This window comes from Cherax quadricarinatus, chromosome 26 (assembly GCF_038502225.1).
Source record: "Cherax quadricarinatus isolate ZL_2023a chromosome 26, ASM3850222v1, whole genome shotgun sequence".
NCBI classification, from domain to species: Eukaryota; Metazoa; Arthropoda; class Malacostraca; order Decapoda; family Parastacidae; genus Cherax; species Cherax quadricarinatus.
Window position 1 is genome coordinate 20,244,147 of NC_091317.1, and position 19,534 is coordinate 20,263,680.

The 19,534-nt window shown below is 38.0% G+C and overlaps 1 protein-coding gene across 14 annotated transcripts in view; it reads left to right on the plus strand.

Moving 5' to 3' along the window:
- The window catches only part of LOC128691673 (protein lap4), an 854,149-nt gene that overhangs the window by 823,508 nt on the left and 11,107 nt on the right, over nucleotides 1-19,534 (plus strand). For 11 of the 14 annotated variants that reach the window (XM_070088850.1, XM_070088857.1, XM_070088855.1 and 8 more), the window contains one exon: nucleotides 15,485-15,676. The exons of 2 other annotated variants lie outside the window; for them this stretch is intronic. In XM_070088850.1, coding sequence (XP_069944951.1) covers nucleotides 15,485-15,676 — 192 coding nt within the window. Of the gene's footprint in view, nucleotides 1-15,484; nucleotides 15,677-19,534 lie in introns of those variants that run through there. One more of the 14 variants, XM_070088863.1, reaches the window with a different exon arrangement.

The following is a 19,534-nucleotide window of genomic DNA, read 5'->3' on the forward strand; positions in this document are numbered from 1 at the left end:
CTTTACCCCCTCCCTCCAACCCTTCCTAGGCCGACCCCTACCCCGCCTTCCTTCCACTACAGACTGATACACTCTTGAAGTCATTCTGTTTCGCTCCATTCTCTCTACATGTCCGAACCACCTCAACAACCCTTCCTCAGCCCTCTGGACAACAGTTTTGGTAATCCCGCACCTCCTCCTAACTTCCAAACTACGAATTCTCTGCATTATATTCACACCACACATTGCCCTCAGACATGACATCTCCACTGCCTCCAGCCTTCTCCTCGCTGCAACATTCATCACCCACGCTTCACACCCATATAAGAGTGTTGGTAAAACTATACTCTCATACATTCCCCTCTTTGCCTCCAAGGACAAAGTTCTTTGTCTCCACAGACTCCTAAGTGCACCACTCACTCTTTTTCCCTCATCAATTCTATGATTCACCTCATCTTTCATAGACCCATCCGCTGACACGTCCACTCCCAAATATCTGAATACGTTCACCTCCTCCATACTCTCTCCCTCCAATCTGATATTCAATCTTTCATCACCTAATCTTTTTGTTATCCTCATAACCTTACTCTTTCCTGTATTCACCTTTAATTTTCTTCTTTTGCACACCCTACCAAATTCATCCACCAATCTCTGCAACTTCTCTTCAGAATCTCCCAAGAGCACAGTGTCATCAGCAAAGAGCAGCTGTGACAACTCCCACTTTGTGTGTGATTCTTTATCTTTTAACTCCACGCCTCTTGCCAAGACCCTCGCATTTACTTCTCTTACAACCCCATCTATAAATATATTAAACAACCACGGTGACATCACACATCCTTGTCTAAGGCCTACTTTTACTGGGAAAAAAATTTCCCTCTTTCCTACATACTCTAACTTGAGCCTCACTATCCTCGTAAAAACTCTTCACTGCTTTCAGTAACCTACCTCCTACACCATACACTTGCAACATCTGCCACATTGCCCCCCTATCCACCCTGTCATACGCCTTTTCCAAATCCATAAATGCCACAAAGACCTCTTTAGCCTTATCTAAATACTGTTCACTTATATGTTTCACTGTAAACACCTGGTCCACACACCCCCTACCTTTCCTAAAGCCTCCTTGTTCATCTGCTATCCTATTCTCCGTCTTACTCTTAATTCTTTCAATTATAACTCTACCATACACTTTACCAGGTACACTCAACAGACTTATCCCCCTATAATTTTTGCACTCTCTTTTATCCCCTTTGCCTTTATACAAAGGAACTATGCATGCTCTCTGCCAATCCCTAGGTACCTTACCCTCTTCCATACATTTATTAAATAATTGCACCAACCACTCCAAAACTATATCCCCACCTGCTTTTAACATTTCTATCTTTATCCCATCAATCCGGCTGCCTTACCCCCTTTCATTTTACCTACTGCCTCACGAACTTCCCCCACACTCACAACTGGCTCTTCCTCACTCCTACAAGATGTTATTCCTCCTTGCCCTATACACGAAATCACAGCTTCCCTATCTTCATCAACATTTAACAATTCCTCAAAATATTCCTTCCATCTTCCCAATACCTCTAACTCTCCATTTAATAACTCTCCTCTCCTATTTTTAACTGACAAATCCATTTGTTCTCTAGGCTTTCTTAACTTGTTAATCTCACTCCAAAACTTTTTCTTATTTTCAACAAAATTTGTTGATAACATCTCACCCACTCTCTCATTTGCTCTCTTTTTACATTGCTTCACCACTCTCTTAACTTCTCTCTTTTTCTCCATATACTCTTCCCTCCTTGCATCACTTCTACTTTGTAAAAACTTCTCATATGCTAACTTTTTCTCCCTTACTACTCTCTTTACATCATCATTCCACCAATCGCTCCTCTTCCCTCCTGCACCCACTTTCCTGTAACCACAAACTTCTGCTGAACACTCTAACACTACATTTTTAAACCTACCCCATACCTCTTCGACCCCATTGCCTATGCTCTCATTAGCCCATCTATCCTCCAATAGCTGTTTATATCTTACCCTAACTGCCTCCTCTTTTAGTTTATAAACCTTCACCTCTCTCTTCCCTGATGCTTCTATTCTCCTTGTATCCCATCTACCTTTTACTCTCAGTGTAGCTACAACTAGAAAGTGATCTGATATATCTGTGGCCCCTCTATAAACATGTACATCCTGAAGTCTACTCAACAGTCTTTTATCTACCAATACATAATCCAACAAACTACTGTCATTTCGCCCTACATCATATCGTGTATACTTATTTATCCTCTTTTTCTTAAAATATGTATTACCTATAACTAAACCCCTTTCTATACAAAGTTCAATCAAAGGGCTCCCATTATCATTTACACCTGGCACCCCAAACTTACCTACCACACCCTCTCTAAAAGTTTCTCCTACTTTAGCATTCAAGTCCCCTACCACAATTACTCTCTCACTTGGTTCAAAGGCTCCTATACATTCACTTAACATCTCCCAAAATCTCTCTCTCTCCTCTGCATTCCTCTCTTCTCCAGGTGCATACACGCTTATTATGACCCACTTCTCGCATCCAACCTTTACTTTAATCCACATAATTCTTGAATTTACACATTCATATTCTCTTTTCTCCTTCCATAACTGATCATTTAACATTACTGCTACCCCTTCCTTTGCTCTAACTCTCTCAGATACTCCAGATTTAATCCCATTTATTTCCCCCCACTGAAACTCTCCTACCCCCTTCAGCTTTGTTTCGCTTAGGGCCAGGACATCCAACTTCTTTTCATTCATAACATCAGCAATCATCTGTTTCTTGTCATCCGCACTACATCCACGCACATTTAAGCAACCCAGTTTTATAAAGTTTTTCTTCTTCTCTTTTTTAGTAATTGTATACAGGAGAAGGGGTTACTAGCCCATTGCTCCCGGCATTTTAGTCGCCTCATACGACACGCATGGCTTACGGAGGAAAGATTCTTTTCCACTTCCCCATGGACAATAGAAGAAATAAAAAAGAACAAGAGCTATTTAGAAAAGGGAGAAAAACCTAGATGTATGTATATATATATATGCATGTGCGTGTCTGTGAAGTGTGACCAAAGTGTAAGTAGGAGTAGCAAGATATCCCTGTTATCTTAGCGTGTTTATGAGACAGAAAAAGAAACCAGCAATCCTACCATCATGCAAAACAGTTACAGGTTTTTGTTTCACAGTCATCTGGCAGGACGGTAGTACTTCCCTGGGTGGTTGCTGTCTACCAACCTACTACTATAATATTATATATATATATATATATATATATATATATATTATAAAACAATAGTAATAAAAAAAATTTTGTATTTGTTTGTGTAAACAAGTTTTGTAAACAATATATTGATAATTATGTTTGTGCGCGTATTGTGTTGTATACAACGAGTGTATATACGTACATTGCACCTTACTTTGGACTCTCAGGCCACATAAGTTATGTGAAAAAATAAAAGAGTGAAGAAAAAACAAGAAACCTTCGAATACAAGTAAACCAAAGTTTACCAGATGAGGGGCAGTTGCCGCTGTTGCCATACATGGCTCATTTTCTGCCAACTTCACGCCTCTATATCTCAGCAAGTACTGATGGCAAAAAAATTTTTTTTGGACTAAAACAATCATAACAACATAAGAAAGGAGGAACACTGCAGCAGGCCTGTTGGCCTATACTAGGCAGGTCCTTTACAATCCTTCCCATTAACAAAATATTTGCCCAACCCAATTTGCAATGCTACCCAAGAAATAATTTTTGATGATTTTATTTACTCATTATGTAAGTCCCACTCAAATCCATCCCCTCTCACTCATGTATTTATCCAACCTAAATTTGAAACTACCGAACATTTTAGCTTCAATAATCCAATAATCAATAATTCAATAACCCAATACTTATCTAATTTGAATCTGTTATTGCGGGTTCTCTCTCGGAGAGATATCCTCAAGACATTGTTTATATCCCCTTTGTCAATACCCATCTTCCACTTGTACACTTCGATCATGTCTCCCCTCATTCTACGTCTTACAAGCGAATGTAGTTTAAGAGTCTTCAATCGTTCTTTGTACGGAAGATTTCTAATGCTATGTATTAATTTAGTCATTCTTCGCTGAATGTTTTCTAACGAATTTATATCCATTCTGTAATATGGAGACCAGAACTGAACTGCGTAATCTAGGTGAAGCCTTACTAATGATGTATAAAGCTGCAGTATAACCTCTGGACTTATGTTGCTTACACCTCTTGATATAAATCCCAATACACGTACATTGCCTTATTACGTACTCTTAGGCATTGCTGTCTTGGTTTAGGGTTGCTGCTTACCATCACCCCTAAGTCCTTTTTGCAATCTATATGACTAAGTTCTACATTATTTAACTTACAAGTGCTAGGGTTATGGACACTCCCGAGCTTCAGAACCTTGCATTTATCTACATTGAACTGCATCTGCCACTTTTCTGACCAAGAATAGAGTGTCTAAATCCTCTTGAAGTTCCCTGACATCTATGTTTGAGTCGTTATCCTACCTATCTTTGTGTCATCGGCGAATTTGCTCATATCACTAGTAATACCCTCATCAAGGTCATTGATATATATTATAAACAACAACGGGCCTAAGACTGATCCCTGTGGTATGCCACTTGTTACAGATCCCCACTCGGATTTAACAAGAAAAATAATCTTAACATTTTCATAAGAAATTTTTTTTTTTTTTTTTTTTTAATATTTTTCAACACCCGGAGACACTTCAGGATTTGGGGTTTCAACAGTCAAGGGGTTAATAATTTTTTCTACACAGTGAGAACTTAGGAGCATAGTAACAGTATAGGTACTATAATACAGTAGTAGTGTAATCATTTCATCTTTTATTGTATTGTTGCTCTAATTACCATACAGTGCTGAAGTAGCAATGGAAAAACTTGCATGTATGTATTTGTGGAATGGTAAGTTACGTAAAGGTACAGTGTTCCAGTAATAGGAATTAGTCATACTTGACCTAGTAACCTGAATGTGTCATATAGACTAGTTGCTAAGCCATTTTACACTAAGTGAACTCCATTTCCTGAGACACCAAAGGTATTAATGGGGATACATTTTAATCCAGATTTTGATGGAAGTATTATACAAGCATCATCAGCAGGTAAAGGTGGTAATTAAGGTGCTGAATATAATGAAGTTTACAGTATTTAAGATTGAATTTCTTAATTTATGATTTTTCTCAGTGGCTTTTTGACCAAATGCATTAATTTTTGGTATAGTATCAGCAAGAAACATTGCCTCTTACCCAGTTTAACACAAAAATTTAACCTTCAATGAAAAAAAATTACTTCAATGGCTTGTATGCATCTAGGCATGGAAAAAAATAAAACACACCACGGGCGGGGATAGAACTCGCGATCAGACATAAAACTCCAGATCGACTTGCTAGCCACTCCATCAGCTGGCTACAATAAGATTCATCCAACTAGGTATATATATACACCATAGGAAGGTTAGCATATCAATTAAATTAAATTCAAGTTTATTCTCTATAAGGGTTACAATGTGGGGTTTACAGGTTTTGGGTATTGTGTGGTTTACATGTTATAAAATACTAATTAGAGGGGGCCACTAGGACACCTAGCATGGCTAGGCATTTCAGGCAGACTTAGATTAATTCTTAACATTAAATCCTTACAGATTATGGTATTAAGGCTAAGTGAGTTTAGCAATGTGAATGCTTTTGTTTTGGCACAATACAAAGTGTCTATATTGGAGTATCATAGGCAAACTTATGACTAGTTGGGATTTATTATTTTAAGATTAAGAATAGTATTTCTGGGTTTATAGTCAGTGGGCGAGTGAGTGTAATTGTGAACCACCAGGTGGTTTTATCATGTAGTTAGTTGTCGGGGTGTATCAGGGAGATAAGATGTTTTCTAACTGTAGTTTTGAAAGTGATGAATGTGTCTGCAGTTCTAGAGTTTTCAGGTAGGGTGTTCCAGATTTTAGGTCCTTTGAAATACATTGAATTTTTGTAAAGTTTTAGTCCAACACGGGGAATGTCATAGAGATGTTTGTGTCTGGTGTTATGCCTGTGGATCCTGTCACAACTATCAAGAAAGCATTTTAGGTCAAGATTAATATTGGAATTTAAGGTCCTCTAGATATAGACTGCACAGTAGTAAGTGTGGATGTTCTGAACAGGGAGTAAGTTTAGATCTATGAAGAGTGGGGGGGGGGTGTTGCCAGGGATGGGATTTAGTGATTATTCTTACTGCGGCTTTTTGTTGGGTTATTATTGGCTTTAGGTGTGTTGCTGCAGTTGAACCCCAAGCACAGATAGCATAGGTGAGGTATGGATATATAAGTGAATGGTATAGTGTGAGAAGGGCAGTTTGCGGCACGTAGTATCGTATCTTGGAGAGGATCCCCACCGTTTTGGATATTTTTTTTGTTGTGTTGGATATGGGTGCTGAAATTTAGGTTGTTGTCGAGGTATAGGCCAAGGAATTTGCCCTCATTATGTCTGGCAATTAGAGTGTTGTCGATCTTAATGTTAAGTTGAGCAATACCTGCTCTGCTACCAAACATAATATAGTAGGTTTTGCCAGTGTTAAGTGTAAGTTTATTGGCTGTCATCCAAGTCGATATTTTGAGCAGCTCCTCGTTAACAATGGTGTTGAGGGTGGCAAGATTAGGGTGGGAGATGACGTAAGTCATGTCGTCAGCAAAGAGAATGGGTTTCAGGTGTTGGGATATGTTTGGAAGATCATTGATGTAAGTGAGGAAGAGCAGGGGTCCAAGGACACTTTCCTGCAGAACTCCAGTATCAAGTGGCCGTATTGATGAGACTGTGTCTTTAATGGTGACATACTGATACCTATTAGAAAGGTAGGATTTAAAATATGCAAGCGCATGGTCTCTTATACCATAGTGGGCAAGTTTGTGGAGTAGGATGCCGTGGTCTACTGTGTCAAACGCTTTTCTTAGGTCAATAAAAATTCCTAGCGGATATTCCTTATTTTCCAATGCTGTGTAAAGCAGGTCTAGCATTTTTATAATTGCATCATTAGTGCTTTTATTTTTCCTCAATCCAAATTGGCAGGGGTTGAGTATGTTTTGTGACGTTATAAATGAATATAGTCTCCTGTGCACGAGTTTCTCGAAGATTTTGGATAGCAATGGTAAGTTAGATATTGGCCTATAGTTGTTTACATCTGTAGGGTCACCACCTTTATGTATTGGTGTAACCCTTGCTGTCTTGAGTAGTGTCGGGAAAGTGTTAGTTTCTAGTGACTTGTTAAAAAGTAATGTAATAGCATGCAAAAGGACATGGGCCGCTCACTTATACAATAATGGTGGGACATGAGACAGATTCCCTGAGTTATTTTTAAGTGACTTTATGATCGCGGTGACTTCCATGGGCTCAGTTGGTACAAGATAGAAGGAATTTGGGAAATTCCCATCTAGGTAGTGGGATTTTACTGGCGAGATTAGATCCTATGTTTGAGAAGTCGTTTATCTTGTTAGCTGTATCAGTGGGATGCAGTGGTGTTTCATGAGGTTTGGTTAGAACAATATTCTTGTTTTTTTTTCAGTTTGTGGGTCCCCAGAATTTGCGAAAGTGTTTTCCATGTCTTTTTTATATCTCCTCTTGTGTCAGTGAATCTGCTGGAGTAGTACAGTTGTTTGGCTTTCTTTATTAATTTGGTGAGAACTGTTGAATATTGTTTAAGAATATCTTTGTGTATTAAGCCCTGTCTATATTGCTTTTCGTATTGGTGTTTCTTATCAATGGATTTCAGAATGCTGCTGGTTAGCCATGGGCAACCAAGCCGTTTATTCGTGATCTGTTTCGTTTTTATAGGACAATGCTTGTTGTATAGTCTAAGTATTTTGTTAAGAAAAATGTCTGTCCAATCGTCAATACCACTGGCATTGGAGAATTCTGTAGGCCAGTCAACAGTCTCTAGGTCTGCTGTGAAATTCCTTATTGGGGCCTCGTCATGGAGTCTAAATGAAACTTTGTTGTATTCAAGTGGTGGCTTACTAATGTTTGTTAACCCTTAAATGGTCCAAACAGATGGACATTCAAATTCGTAGTGCTGCAAAAGTAGATCTACTTTTTTTTTACATATTTTCAAATATAACAAAAAAATGTAGATGAAAGTTTTTTTTACAAGTTTTCAAATGTAAAACAAAAAAGAAGGTCTACATTTTTTTACATACTTTCAGATGTTGAAAAAACGTATATATACGTTTGGACCATTTAAGGGTTAAGAGGAAGGTTGGGTAGTGGTCAGTAGTGTTGTCTGTGATTATCCCTGATTTAAGGGGGGCTAGTATATTGGTCCATATGTGGTCTATTATGGTTGCACTTGTCTCAGTCAGCCTGGTTGGTTTAGTTATTGTTGGTATGAGAAGTGTGTTGTTCATATTGTTGATGAAATCAGTTACAGTCTGATCATCTGGTAGGCCAAGGTTGATATTGAAGTCTCCAGCCTGTCTGTAGCCACAAATGCAAGCTTTTACAGACGAATCTCCTGCCAGCCTAGCTGTGACTAACTCTAGCTCACGTCCCCTCAAAGCCATCAGCATGACTCACGAAATCAATGACACAATTGCAAACAAACTATACTATGGGCGGGGATAGAACTTGTGATCAGAGTCATAAAACTCCAGACCAAAGTGCTAGCCACTGGGCCAACTGGCTACAATAAGATTCGTCCAACTGGAGTTTTACAACTCTCTGATCATAGGTTCTATCCCCGCCCATGGTATGGTTTGTTTGCAATTGTGTCATTACGACTTCACGAGTCGTGTTGACGGCTTCGAGGGGATATGAACTAGAGTTAGTCACGGCCACGCTGGCAGGAGATTTGTCTGTAAAAACTTGCATTTGTGGTCACAGTGATGCCTATGCTAACCTTCTTATGGTGTATAAATATACCTAGTTGGATGAATCTTGTAGCCAGCAGGCCCAGTGGCTAGTGCATCAGTCTGGAGTTTTATGACTGGTCGCAGGTTCTATCCCTGCCCATGGTATGGATTGTTTGCAATCATGTCATTATGATTTCATGAGTCTAGGCATGGAGTCTGCTACAGATAAAAAAAAATCAGCAATATCCATAGTGACCCACATCAACTCTTTCAGCTTTGGCACAGTTGAGGTGTCTCGCTTCTTTTCGTCGTTCTTCAACTTGTGCCATGCACAGTCTATTGTATTTAACCCTTTCATTATTTCGACCTCCAAAATTAACCCTTTCACTGTCATGACTCTTTGAATTAGAACTGTTGACTGTTGTGATTTAAAAAAGAAAATCCATTGAAGAAAAAAGCCTATTTTTGTTCCAGGTAATACTCCAGGTAACAAAAATTTTCCCATTAGTACTTTCCAAGATATGAAAGCATGAAGTTGAAGATCGTTGACCCACTAATGGAAACATCAGCGATGGCCAAGTGCTCCACATTAGCATTTTTTACACTTTTCTGGGGAGATTCTAAATTTTTTTACGTTCCAGTGACTGTTGTGGCCTATGACACCCAAATTATGCACATTGTACACATGGATAGCATTTGTGTACAATACAGTACTCGCACTGTCAACAGTATTTTGTTTACAAAACAATTTTGCACAATAATGTAAAAATAAAACATGCGTGCGAGTGCACGCATGTATGCACTTGCACGCGTGCACACAAGCACGCATGCACACATGCAGGACCAGGAGCTATGACAACTACAACTACAATTAGGCGAGCATGTACACGCACGCACACACATTCACTAACTCAATCACTCTTTTGCTTCATTTTTCTACTGTTCTAACATAGGTACACATACATACAGGCACTGGTAATGTTCCTAGAACTGTTGCAGTCTGTAGAAGTCCCTGAAACATGGCTCCATACACAGCAGTATTTTACATTCCCTACACATAAAACGTGTATCCCTGTATTTTAATGGTATTTGATGATCAGTATATTGGTGCATGTGTTGTGACCTGGTGTTTCTGTATCATTTGTCTGATGATACACAAAAGTGAGCATATTCTGACCTGTTTGCTAGTTTTCATCTGGTACACATTGCATGCATTCAGCATTGCAGTGTCATGCTGCTGCAGTACCATGATGTTGTTGGCATGAAACACCTGCACTTCATCATTCCCAATGGCTACATTGAACTTTGGCATATGTTTACACTTTCCATGCATGTCTGTCATGTTCACCTACGGGAAATCATTGAATATGGGGGTGTACCAGTTATCAGTACCTTTGATGAGTTAAGAGTCTTTCTACTCCTGGAGCCCTACCATGGGCCAAGCTCATCTGGTATTAGCCTGGTCAATCAGGCTGTTGCTGCTGGTGGCCCACAGCCCCACATATCCATTACATCAGTATATAATGTATGGCCTATATCATGATATGGTTTCATAATTTTTTCTCACTACATCAAATCAATGGAGATTCCAGTAACTTCCTGGTATCTTTCAATGTTCTGTTGCATACACAATGAGATTCAATACAAGGCTATTTTCACTTTATATACATGTGGCTTAAGCATGATTCTGGCAACTAAGAGATACATCTGAGGCACAGTTGTCCCTCTCTTTACTTGTGCAGCTGTGATTATTGTAATAATGTTGGTAGAATTACCGACAATATGTAAAGTAAAAGAACACAAGTGCAACTAATGTGACATTTTATTATGGCAACGTTTCGCTCTCCAGGAGCTTTGTCAAGCCGATACAAACAGTATATGGACACAGAGGGTATATAAAGGCTCAGAGTGAGGTGCAATACTAGTGGTAGTAGTAGTAGTAGTGACAAAAGTTGTAGTAGTAATACAATATGGTAGAGCAGTTAATTCGTACATGAGTAAAAGGATATAAAAGCTATTACTTGGATAACATAAAAATAGGTTGGACAAATATAGACTGGATAGAGAAGACCTGTTTCAGTGTTCACTCTCTGTAATGTGCTTTGTGTAGTATAACAGGAGAGACTATGTGATGGCAGGGTTTACTGTTTTCAGGAGGATTCTTGCTAAGACTTCAGAGATGGTGAAGCTGCCGTTGTTTTGTTTAATTGTATTCGAAACAGCGATCAGTGCTGATTCGAGGCACTTGCGTCTGCGGAAATTAGTTTCTTTGATCACTAATTGGGCGTCCCTGAATTTCATGAGATGATTGGTGGAATTTCGGTGTTGTACACAGGCGTTGTTCATGTTATCGTTCCTACATGCGTAAATGTGTTCATTGAGGCGGGTGCCGAGGTTTCTTGCTGTTTCACTTACATGAATCTTGTCACAGCCTCCACAGGGTATAGTGTAAACCCCTGCATTGACTGGTTCGTGGTGCTTTGATTTTGTCCTGGTTAGATCCTTTATTGAAGTGCTAGAAGCAATGGTGACTCTGGTGTTAGCTTGTGAAAGTACTTTAGAAACGTTCAGTGCAACCTGGCTGTTGGGAAGAATTATAACTTTGTTGGGAGTGGTGTTGGTGCATGGAGAATTAATGATCTGAAGAGCTCTTTTCTTGCAGTCTTTGATGAAAAAGGAAGGAAAATGTAACTCAGTGAAGGTTTGGTGAATGTATGTACATTCCTCGTCAAGAAACTCAGGACTACAAAGTCGGTATGCTCTTCACAAAAGTACCTACCACAAAAGCCATTGAGGTTCTGCGATGTAAAGTCAATCAGGACCTTAATCTTCCTCTACCTCCCGGAGATTTTGTTGACTTAATTGAACTCTGTGTTAATTTCAACTGTTTTTCTTTCAATAACAAGCTCTACAAACAAACCTACGGCATGGGAATGGGGTCCCCCATCAGTGCCGTCCTAGCCAACTTATACATGGAACACCTAGAGTCCGAACACTTCGCCAACATCATCCCTTCAAGCGTCACTTGGTTACATTACGTGGACGACGTCCTCGTAATAACTCCCAGACGTTTTGATGTACGGAATCTTCAGGGAAGGCTCAATGCAGTTGAACTGGCGATTCAGTTTACACTAGAAGAGTCCAATGACAAGCTACCTTTCCTCGACGTCCTTATTCACAAAGTAGACAACAACCTAAGATTTCAAGTTTATTGGAAACCTACCAATAAAAATGATCTCTCACACTTCTATTCCAGTCAAGATACCAAGACCAAAAAAGGCATCATCATCGGGTTTTTCCTAAGAGCATACCGAATTTGTAGTCCTGAGTTTCTTGACGAGGAATGTACATACATTCACCAAACCTTCACTGAGTTACATTTTCCTTCCTTTTTCATCAAAGACTGCAAGAAAAGAGCTCTTCAGATCATTAATTCTCCACGCACCAACACCACTCCCAACAAAGTTATAATTCTTCCCAACAGCCAGGTTGCACTGAACGTTTCTAAAGTACTTTCACAAGCTAACACCAGAGTCGCCATCGCTTCTAGCACTTCAATAAAGGATCTAACCAGGACAAAATCAAAGCACCACGAACCAGTCAATGCAGGGGTTTACACTATACCCTGTGGAGGCTGTGACAAGATTTATGTAGGTGAAACAGCAAGAAACCTCGACACCCGCCTCAATGAACACATTTACGCATGTAGGAACGATAGCTTGAACAACGCCTGTGTACAACACCGAAATTCCACTAATCATCTCATGAAATTCAGGGACGCCCAATTAGTGATCAAAGCAACTAATTTCCACAGACGCAAGTGCCTCGAATCAGCACTGATCGCTGTTTTGAATACAATTAAACAAAACAACGGCAGCTTCACCATGTCTGAAGTCTTAGCAAGAATCCTCCTGAAAACAGTAAACCCTGCCATCACATAGTCTCTCCTGTTATACTACACAAAGCACATTACAGAGAGTGAACACTGAAACAGGTCTTCTCTATCCAGTCTATATTTGTCCAACCTATTTTTATGTTATCCAAGTAATAGCTTTTATATCCTTTTACTCATGTACGAATTAATTGCTCTACCATATTGTATTACTACTATTACTACAACTTTTGTCACTACTACTACTACTACCACTAGTATTGCACCTCACTCTGAGCCTTTATATACCCTCTGTGTCCATATACTGTTTGTATCAGCTTGACAAAGCTCCTGGAGAGCGAAACGTTGCCATAATAAAATGTCACATTAGTTGCATTTGTGTCCTTTTAGCTGTGACTATGGTGAAACCAATGTGTTTGTCATTGTATACTTGATATATCTGTTGGTTTTTCTCTCTTATTTGCATTAGCGGTACATAAAAAAAAAAAAAAAAACTATTTCAAGTTTAGAGGCATCATTCCTGAGGGTACAGTTCATCTGGATTCCACTGTGTATCATCAAATTGATGGGGATTAGGCACAAAATGTGCATCCTCCTGCCAATCCCAGACATGGTCTAGTGTTGGTTGATAGATATTTGCAGCTTGTTGTAGTGGTGGTTGTATGTGGGAGGTAGACATGGCCTGGGGTCATTGGGGTGTGGGGTCTGGGGCATGGCTCAATTCCAAGGCTGGTGCTGGTGCCCCCACTTGGCTCTTGGTACCACAGCCACATCTACATGAATAGTCAGCATTGCCCACAGCCCACTACCCATGACAACAGAAGCACCTTCATTTTCACTATCACTATCTGTTGCCAGTGTTGGGTCCATTGGGGATAGCAATAGTAACACTACCAGACTGCATGCATCACCACAAATTAACACTTCACAAGTGAATGATTATCACTACTATCATCACTAGTCTGACCATTGATTGCTAGAAAAACAGTGTCTACATCACTATCATCATTACTACTCGCATTTGTGCCCAAACCACACCATAAGTGATACATATTCTGCATGCACCAAGCCCAGAGGTGGATGACTGTGGGTCATTGGGGTTTTCAAGGCTATTTTGAACATCACTTTCAGTCACTAAATGCTTAAAGTCAGTACCCACATAGTGAGAGCCTCATGTCGGCATGGTATAGTGGGTGGTGGTATACTAAGATGGCATTCCCACAATGCACTACACACATGAGTGTGTAGTGCATGGTTAGGAGAAGCCTAGGGACATGATTAATGAACAGAAGAAAGGATGCTTTAGTAGGAATGCCTACAATATTTATTTTGGACTCTGTTTTTAAATTGGAATTTGTTGAATTAAGTGTGGAATTGGCTAAATTGTTGACTTATTGGTGCATTATAGGGTAGTTCTGATAGTGGAATGGATAATTTCTTGTGTTCAGTCAGTAGAACAGAAGGCATACTAGTAAAATAGTCAAGAATTAGGCCTAAAATAGGATCTAAGTTGGCCTAATATCCAACTTTATTCCTGCATAATTCTATAGGTTTTCAATTATATTTTGCATTTATGATGTCATTACCTTTAGTAAAAGATTCTCTACCCTTTTAGAAGATCATTTTTTTTTTAAACTGCAACACTGATGGGACTTAATTTTTGGGATTGTGATAGTGAGAGTATTAAGGTATCTTTGTTCGCTAAGTGAATATACAGTGAGCAAATGTGTATTACTGTACAATAGTAGCTTCATTGTATTAATATCGATCAGAAGTTGTAGTTATTGTCTTGGTACGTTAATAGAAATACAGCCTTTCCTCACTTAACAACGGAGTTCCCTTCCTAAGACCACGTCGGTAAACGAATTCGTCGCTAAGCAAGGAGCACACTGTAATAGTAGTGGGTTTGTGTCAACCATCTTTGATAATGTTTTAATGTCACCTTTACATCATTTATAACATTTTTAATATATTTTTAAATGTTTATACAGTAGTGTAGTGTATATATTCTAATAAACAGAATAGAGGAAATCAGCTCTAATATATATTATTTAGGTATGCATACTGGTCAGAGAGCCCATTATAAATCTGAGTCATTGGTAAACGAGTACGTTGCTAAGTGAGGAAAGGCTGTAATGTGTACTTAATTGCAACTGTATTACAGCAGTGATAATACAGGTAATATTTGCTTAAGCAGTATTATTGGTATATTAAGCAATGTTATTGGTATATTACAGTACAGTATATTAGTAACTGTAAAAATATACTGTTGGAAGATGGATTTTTATATTATTTCTAATATAATGTTAACACAGTTAAACAGTGTTATGGAGTACAATACAGTATTGTCAATAGTAAATGAAGTTTTGTGTGTTCATGTTTTTAATGGTTTGTGTGTGTGTGTGATTGTTAACCTTCTGTATATATAATGTTTGTATGTAATTACCTACAGGTATTTGTAATGTGTACACTAAATGCTGTTATTGAAGAGTATACTTGCTTATCCATGTTTTTAATACATGTGTAAATCAACATACAAGTTGGTTAGCAGGAGAATAAATAATTCATTCTAACACATATTTTGCATTTCATATTAATGGCATACAGTATTTTATATTAACATCTACTTAAATTTTTCATAATTTATGTTATGTACCTTAAATTCTTGGCAAGTAATAATAAGGTGAAAGATTATGAGGTACTTGTTCAGCTGTATTACCTTGGCTCAGAGCTTGCAACGTAAGTGGTCCAAACTGATTGTGGTCACCAAGCCAAGTGAGAGGATAGAGAAGATCGTTGCAGAGAGGGACCGTGTCCTGTCTGAGAAAGTGATGCGCAGAACTGTGCCTGTTTTGGACCCAGACACAGGAAATGTGACAGTTCAAACCACGGAGACAATTGAGCGCATCATTGAGCGTGAGGTGACCTCCACAGACATGATCTTACTCAGGGGTTAGGGGAGGAAATTTATCTGTGGGCTAGGACTAAATTATTTTCATTGCCAGATTGGCTATTGTTTTTAAACGAGATTCATTTGTGAACAAATCTAGGCATAAAGAAACTGACTTTGCCTAAATATTCATTTAAGGAATTTGTGGTGATACTGTATTATGTGCCACATACATACTTTAATGTGAATACAATATGATTGTTAAACAGTGCATTTTTAATAATTCATATTACTTTGAAATCATTAGCTATATTAATACAATATAAAACTTGCTGTTATTCTTTTATACAGCTTTAATATCTTTGCTAACAACTGAGTAGAAGTGTATATTTTTAGTCAAATATTTAATCTCTACCTGTATTTTTGTATTTGTAATTTAAAACATACAATGGTATCACACTTTATAAACATACAACAAGCACATATGGCCAACACAAACATTCCCACCTCTACAGTATAGTACTTATGTGCATGTGTGTGTGTGCACACTGCACCCACACACACACAGACTCATGTACATGCACACACATGTGCATGTACATGTGTGCACACTTTCACTGGTTGATTAGTGGCCAAGAGGCAGTGTTCAAGAGCTGGAACTCAATCCTTGCAAAAATAAACAAGTGAATACATGTACACACACAAAGAACCCAGATACTCATGCTGTGTATCATAGTTTAAAGTACTGATCATTGATTGAGCCACAGGAAAAATACTCTCCCCAAACCCTTAGAGCTTAATATTAAATGCTTGGGAATGTCTTCTACTTGTGCCTGCCAATGTCCAAGGTGGTTTTTCTCCATTGGTAGCTGGAGTAGAAGTAAGTGTGACTCACCTGCAGCATAGACTGTGATGATGGGTGGGCACCTCATCACCCTCCGTAGCTGCTTGTTGCCACCTTACATTTGTGGCTCTTTTAAAAAAAAAGGATCTAGGATCCTTTACTCAGTATTTTACTAGTGAGCCTTATTTTCTTCATTGCACTGCTTGAAAATTTGAGTTTTATGAAAGTATTGTATTATCAAACTGACTATTTTTGTGATTGTGTCATATTTGATGTTGTATGTGGTACTTCTGCAATCCACCACACTGCATTAAACCCAGGGCTTCTGGAGACTCATCCTCATCAGATTATCCAGTCGGCACCTTCAGCAACTTAGATACATAATTGGCAGTGTGCTAAAGTCACTGATAATTGAGGGCATGCTTTACGGGAAACCTAGCATTCTAATGATGCCACTTACAATAAGATCTTTTTTGTCACTTCAGAATTAAACCTTACTTATTGAAGTTGTTAGTGTACTTGTAGATTTGTCTAAATTATTGCATACATGAACTTCATCATGTAGCTCATTTGCAAAGTTAAGTAAATATACATAAATATACTTAGTGTATGCACTTATACGATATCTATTTTCTTTTACTGTAGTTATAATACATACAGAATTCTGATTTCTTTATTTAATTTATTATTTATAATTGTTTAATTTCCAGTGCTTGCCTTCTTTTAGGGTACATTTCCAGCCATCTGCCATGTAATTTGAAAAGTGCTTTCTGTTATTTTTGCTACCTTCATTGTGATTTAAAATGGTGCCCTTTTATTCTCCCAGTTGTTGATTGCATAAAAAATTTCTTATTTCTTTTTCTATGTATTTATAAATGAACTTGTAAGTGGTTATCAAGCCTTTCTCTGTTTTCCAACAAGGGCATTGCTAAAGTTTTAGAAGTTCCTTGTAGATTCTGTATTTTTCATTTCAGATTCTATTTTGTTGCACACCTTTGGACATTTTCTAGTCTGTTTCTTTAGGGGCAAATAATACAAGCATTTTATGTTTTAATTTAACTGGTAGGTCTATTACATATTGCAAAAAAGTTCATTAGCATTTCCCCATCCATATTCTTCATGGTGTCTGAAGCTATTTTTGAAATTTCCTAGTTTGGTAATGTGTAATCTTTTTACGGTCACCCAAGCTGTCTTCTTTTTAAATGTTCATCAGATTTTATTAGTTTATTTTGTAGTCTACATGATGTTTACTGTATTTCCATTTTAACTCATATTCATTATATGACACTTCAGTAATAAACATACCCATTTATTATTATTCCTCAGTTTATTTAAATCTACTAGTCATTTCTAATTTTTACTTTGCATAAAAGTATTGCATCTAACTTCATTGTAATAACTAATTATATAATCAATAATTACTTCTGGGAGAGGATTAACCCTTTCAGGGTCCATCCCTTAGATAACAAAAAGGCACAATACCGTGACTGGAACGATACTCAAATAACCCGCACATAAAAGACAGAAGCTTACGACGACGTTTCGGTCCGACTTGGACCATTGACAAAGTCACAGTGTGACTTTGTCAATGGTCCAAGTCGGACCGAAACGTCGTCGTAAGCTTCTGTCTTTTATGTGCGGGTTATTTGAGTATCCATCCCTTAGATCTACGGCTTTGAAGCCAGGGTCCAAGCTGTAGATCTACGCCATGAGCTCAGCTCACTCAAATAACCTGTGAGCAGTAAATTTGGGCCTAGATATGAGAGAGTACATCTATGTGGTAAGTGTGCACCACATAAAACAAATCCTGCAGCACGCAGTGCATAATGAGAGAAAAAACTGCGACTGTAATTTTGGATTAAAACAGTTCGCAGTGTTTTTTTCGCATTTTTTTTATAGTTGTATTCACGATTTCTTGGTCTCATTTGATAGAATGGAAGATATATTATGGAAATAGAGATGATTTTGATTGGTCTTAGTACTGAAAATGGCTTGAAACTGAGCTCAAAGTAGCAGAAATGTTCAATTTTTTGCTGATGTTTATTTATTTATTTTATTTATTTATTTAAAAATTTGAGCACACATACAGAGGTACAACAAATACAGGTAAGAGCAGTATGCCAAAGCCACTTATACTATGCATAGCATTACGGGCTGGCTTAAAATTAACTTAAGATTAACTAAGCAATGATGAAATCAGTGATAAAACATTAATGTAAACAGGTTACTATAAAGCACAAGTGAGTATTACAAAGACAGGTCATATGGTTGTATGCATTGTTGTACATTCAGTAGAATGGAGTATTCTGTTAGGTAGTGTATTTAAAAAATAATAAAGTTAGATTGGGTTTTAGGTTTAACATTTATGTGATATAATTGTGAGAAACATTTAAGATATACAATTTATAAGGTTCAGTTATTCAGTATTTATTTGGTTTTGGGTGAGTAAGTGATCTTTGAGAAGAGACTTGAATTTATAAACAGGTAGTGTTTCTTTTATATTTACAGGTAATGAATTCCAGATTTTAGGGCCTTTTATGTGCATTGAGTTTTTACATAGTGTGAGATGGACACAAGGAACATCAAAGAGTGATCTGTGCCTTGTGTTATGGTCATGTGTTCTGTTGAGGTTGGCAAGGAGATGTTTGAGGGGAGGGTTAATATCAGAGTTAAGTGTTCTATGTATGTAATAGGTGCAGTAGTAAGTATGGATGTTTTGTATGGTGAGGAGGTTTAGTGTATTGAATATTGGTGGAGTGTGCTGCCTATAGTGAGAATTTGTTATCATTCTAACTGCAGCCTTTTGTTGGGTAATTAGTGGTCTGAGATGGTTACTTGTTGTTGAGCCCCATGCACAAATTCCATAGGTGAGATAGGGGTAAATAAGAGAGTGATATAGGGCCAGGAGGGCTGACTGTGGAGCATAGTACCGTATCTTCGATAGTATGCCTACAGTCTTGGAAATTTTCTTAGAAATTTGTTGTATATGTGTATGAAATTTGAGTCTATTATCAAGGTGGATTCCTAAGAATTTTCCCTCTGTTA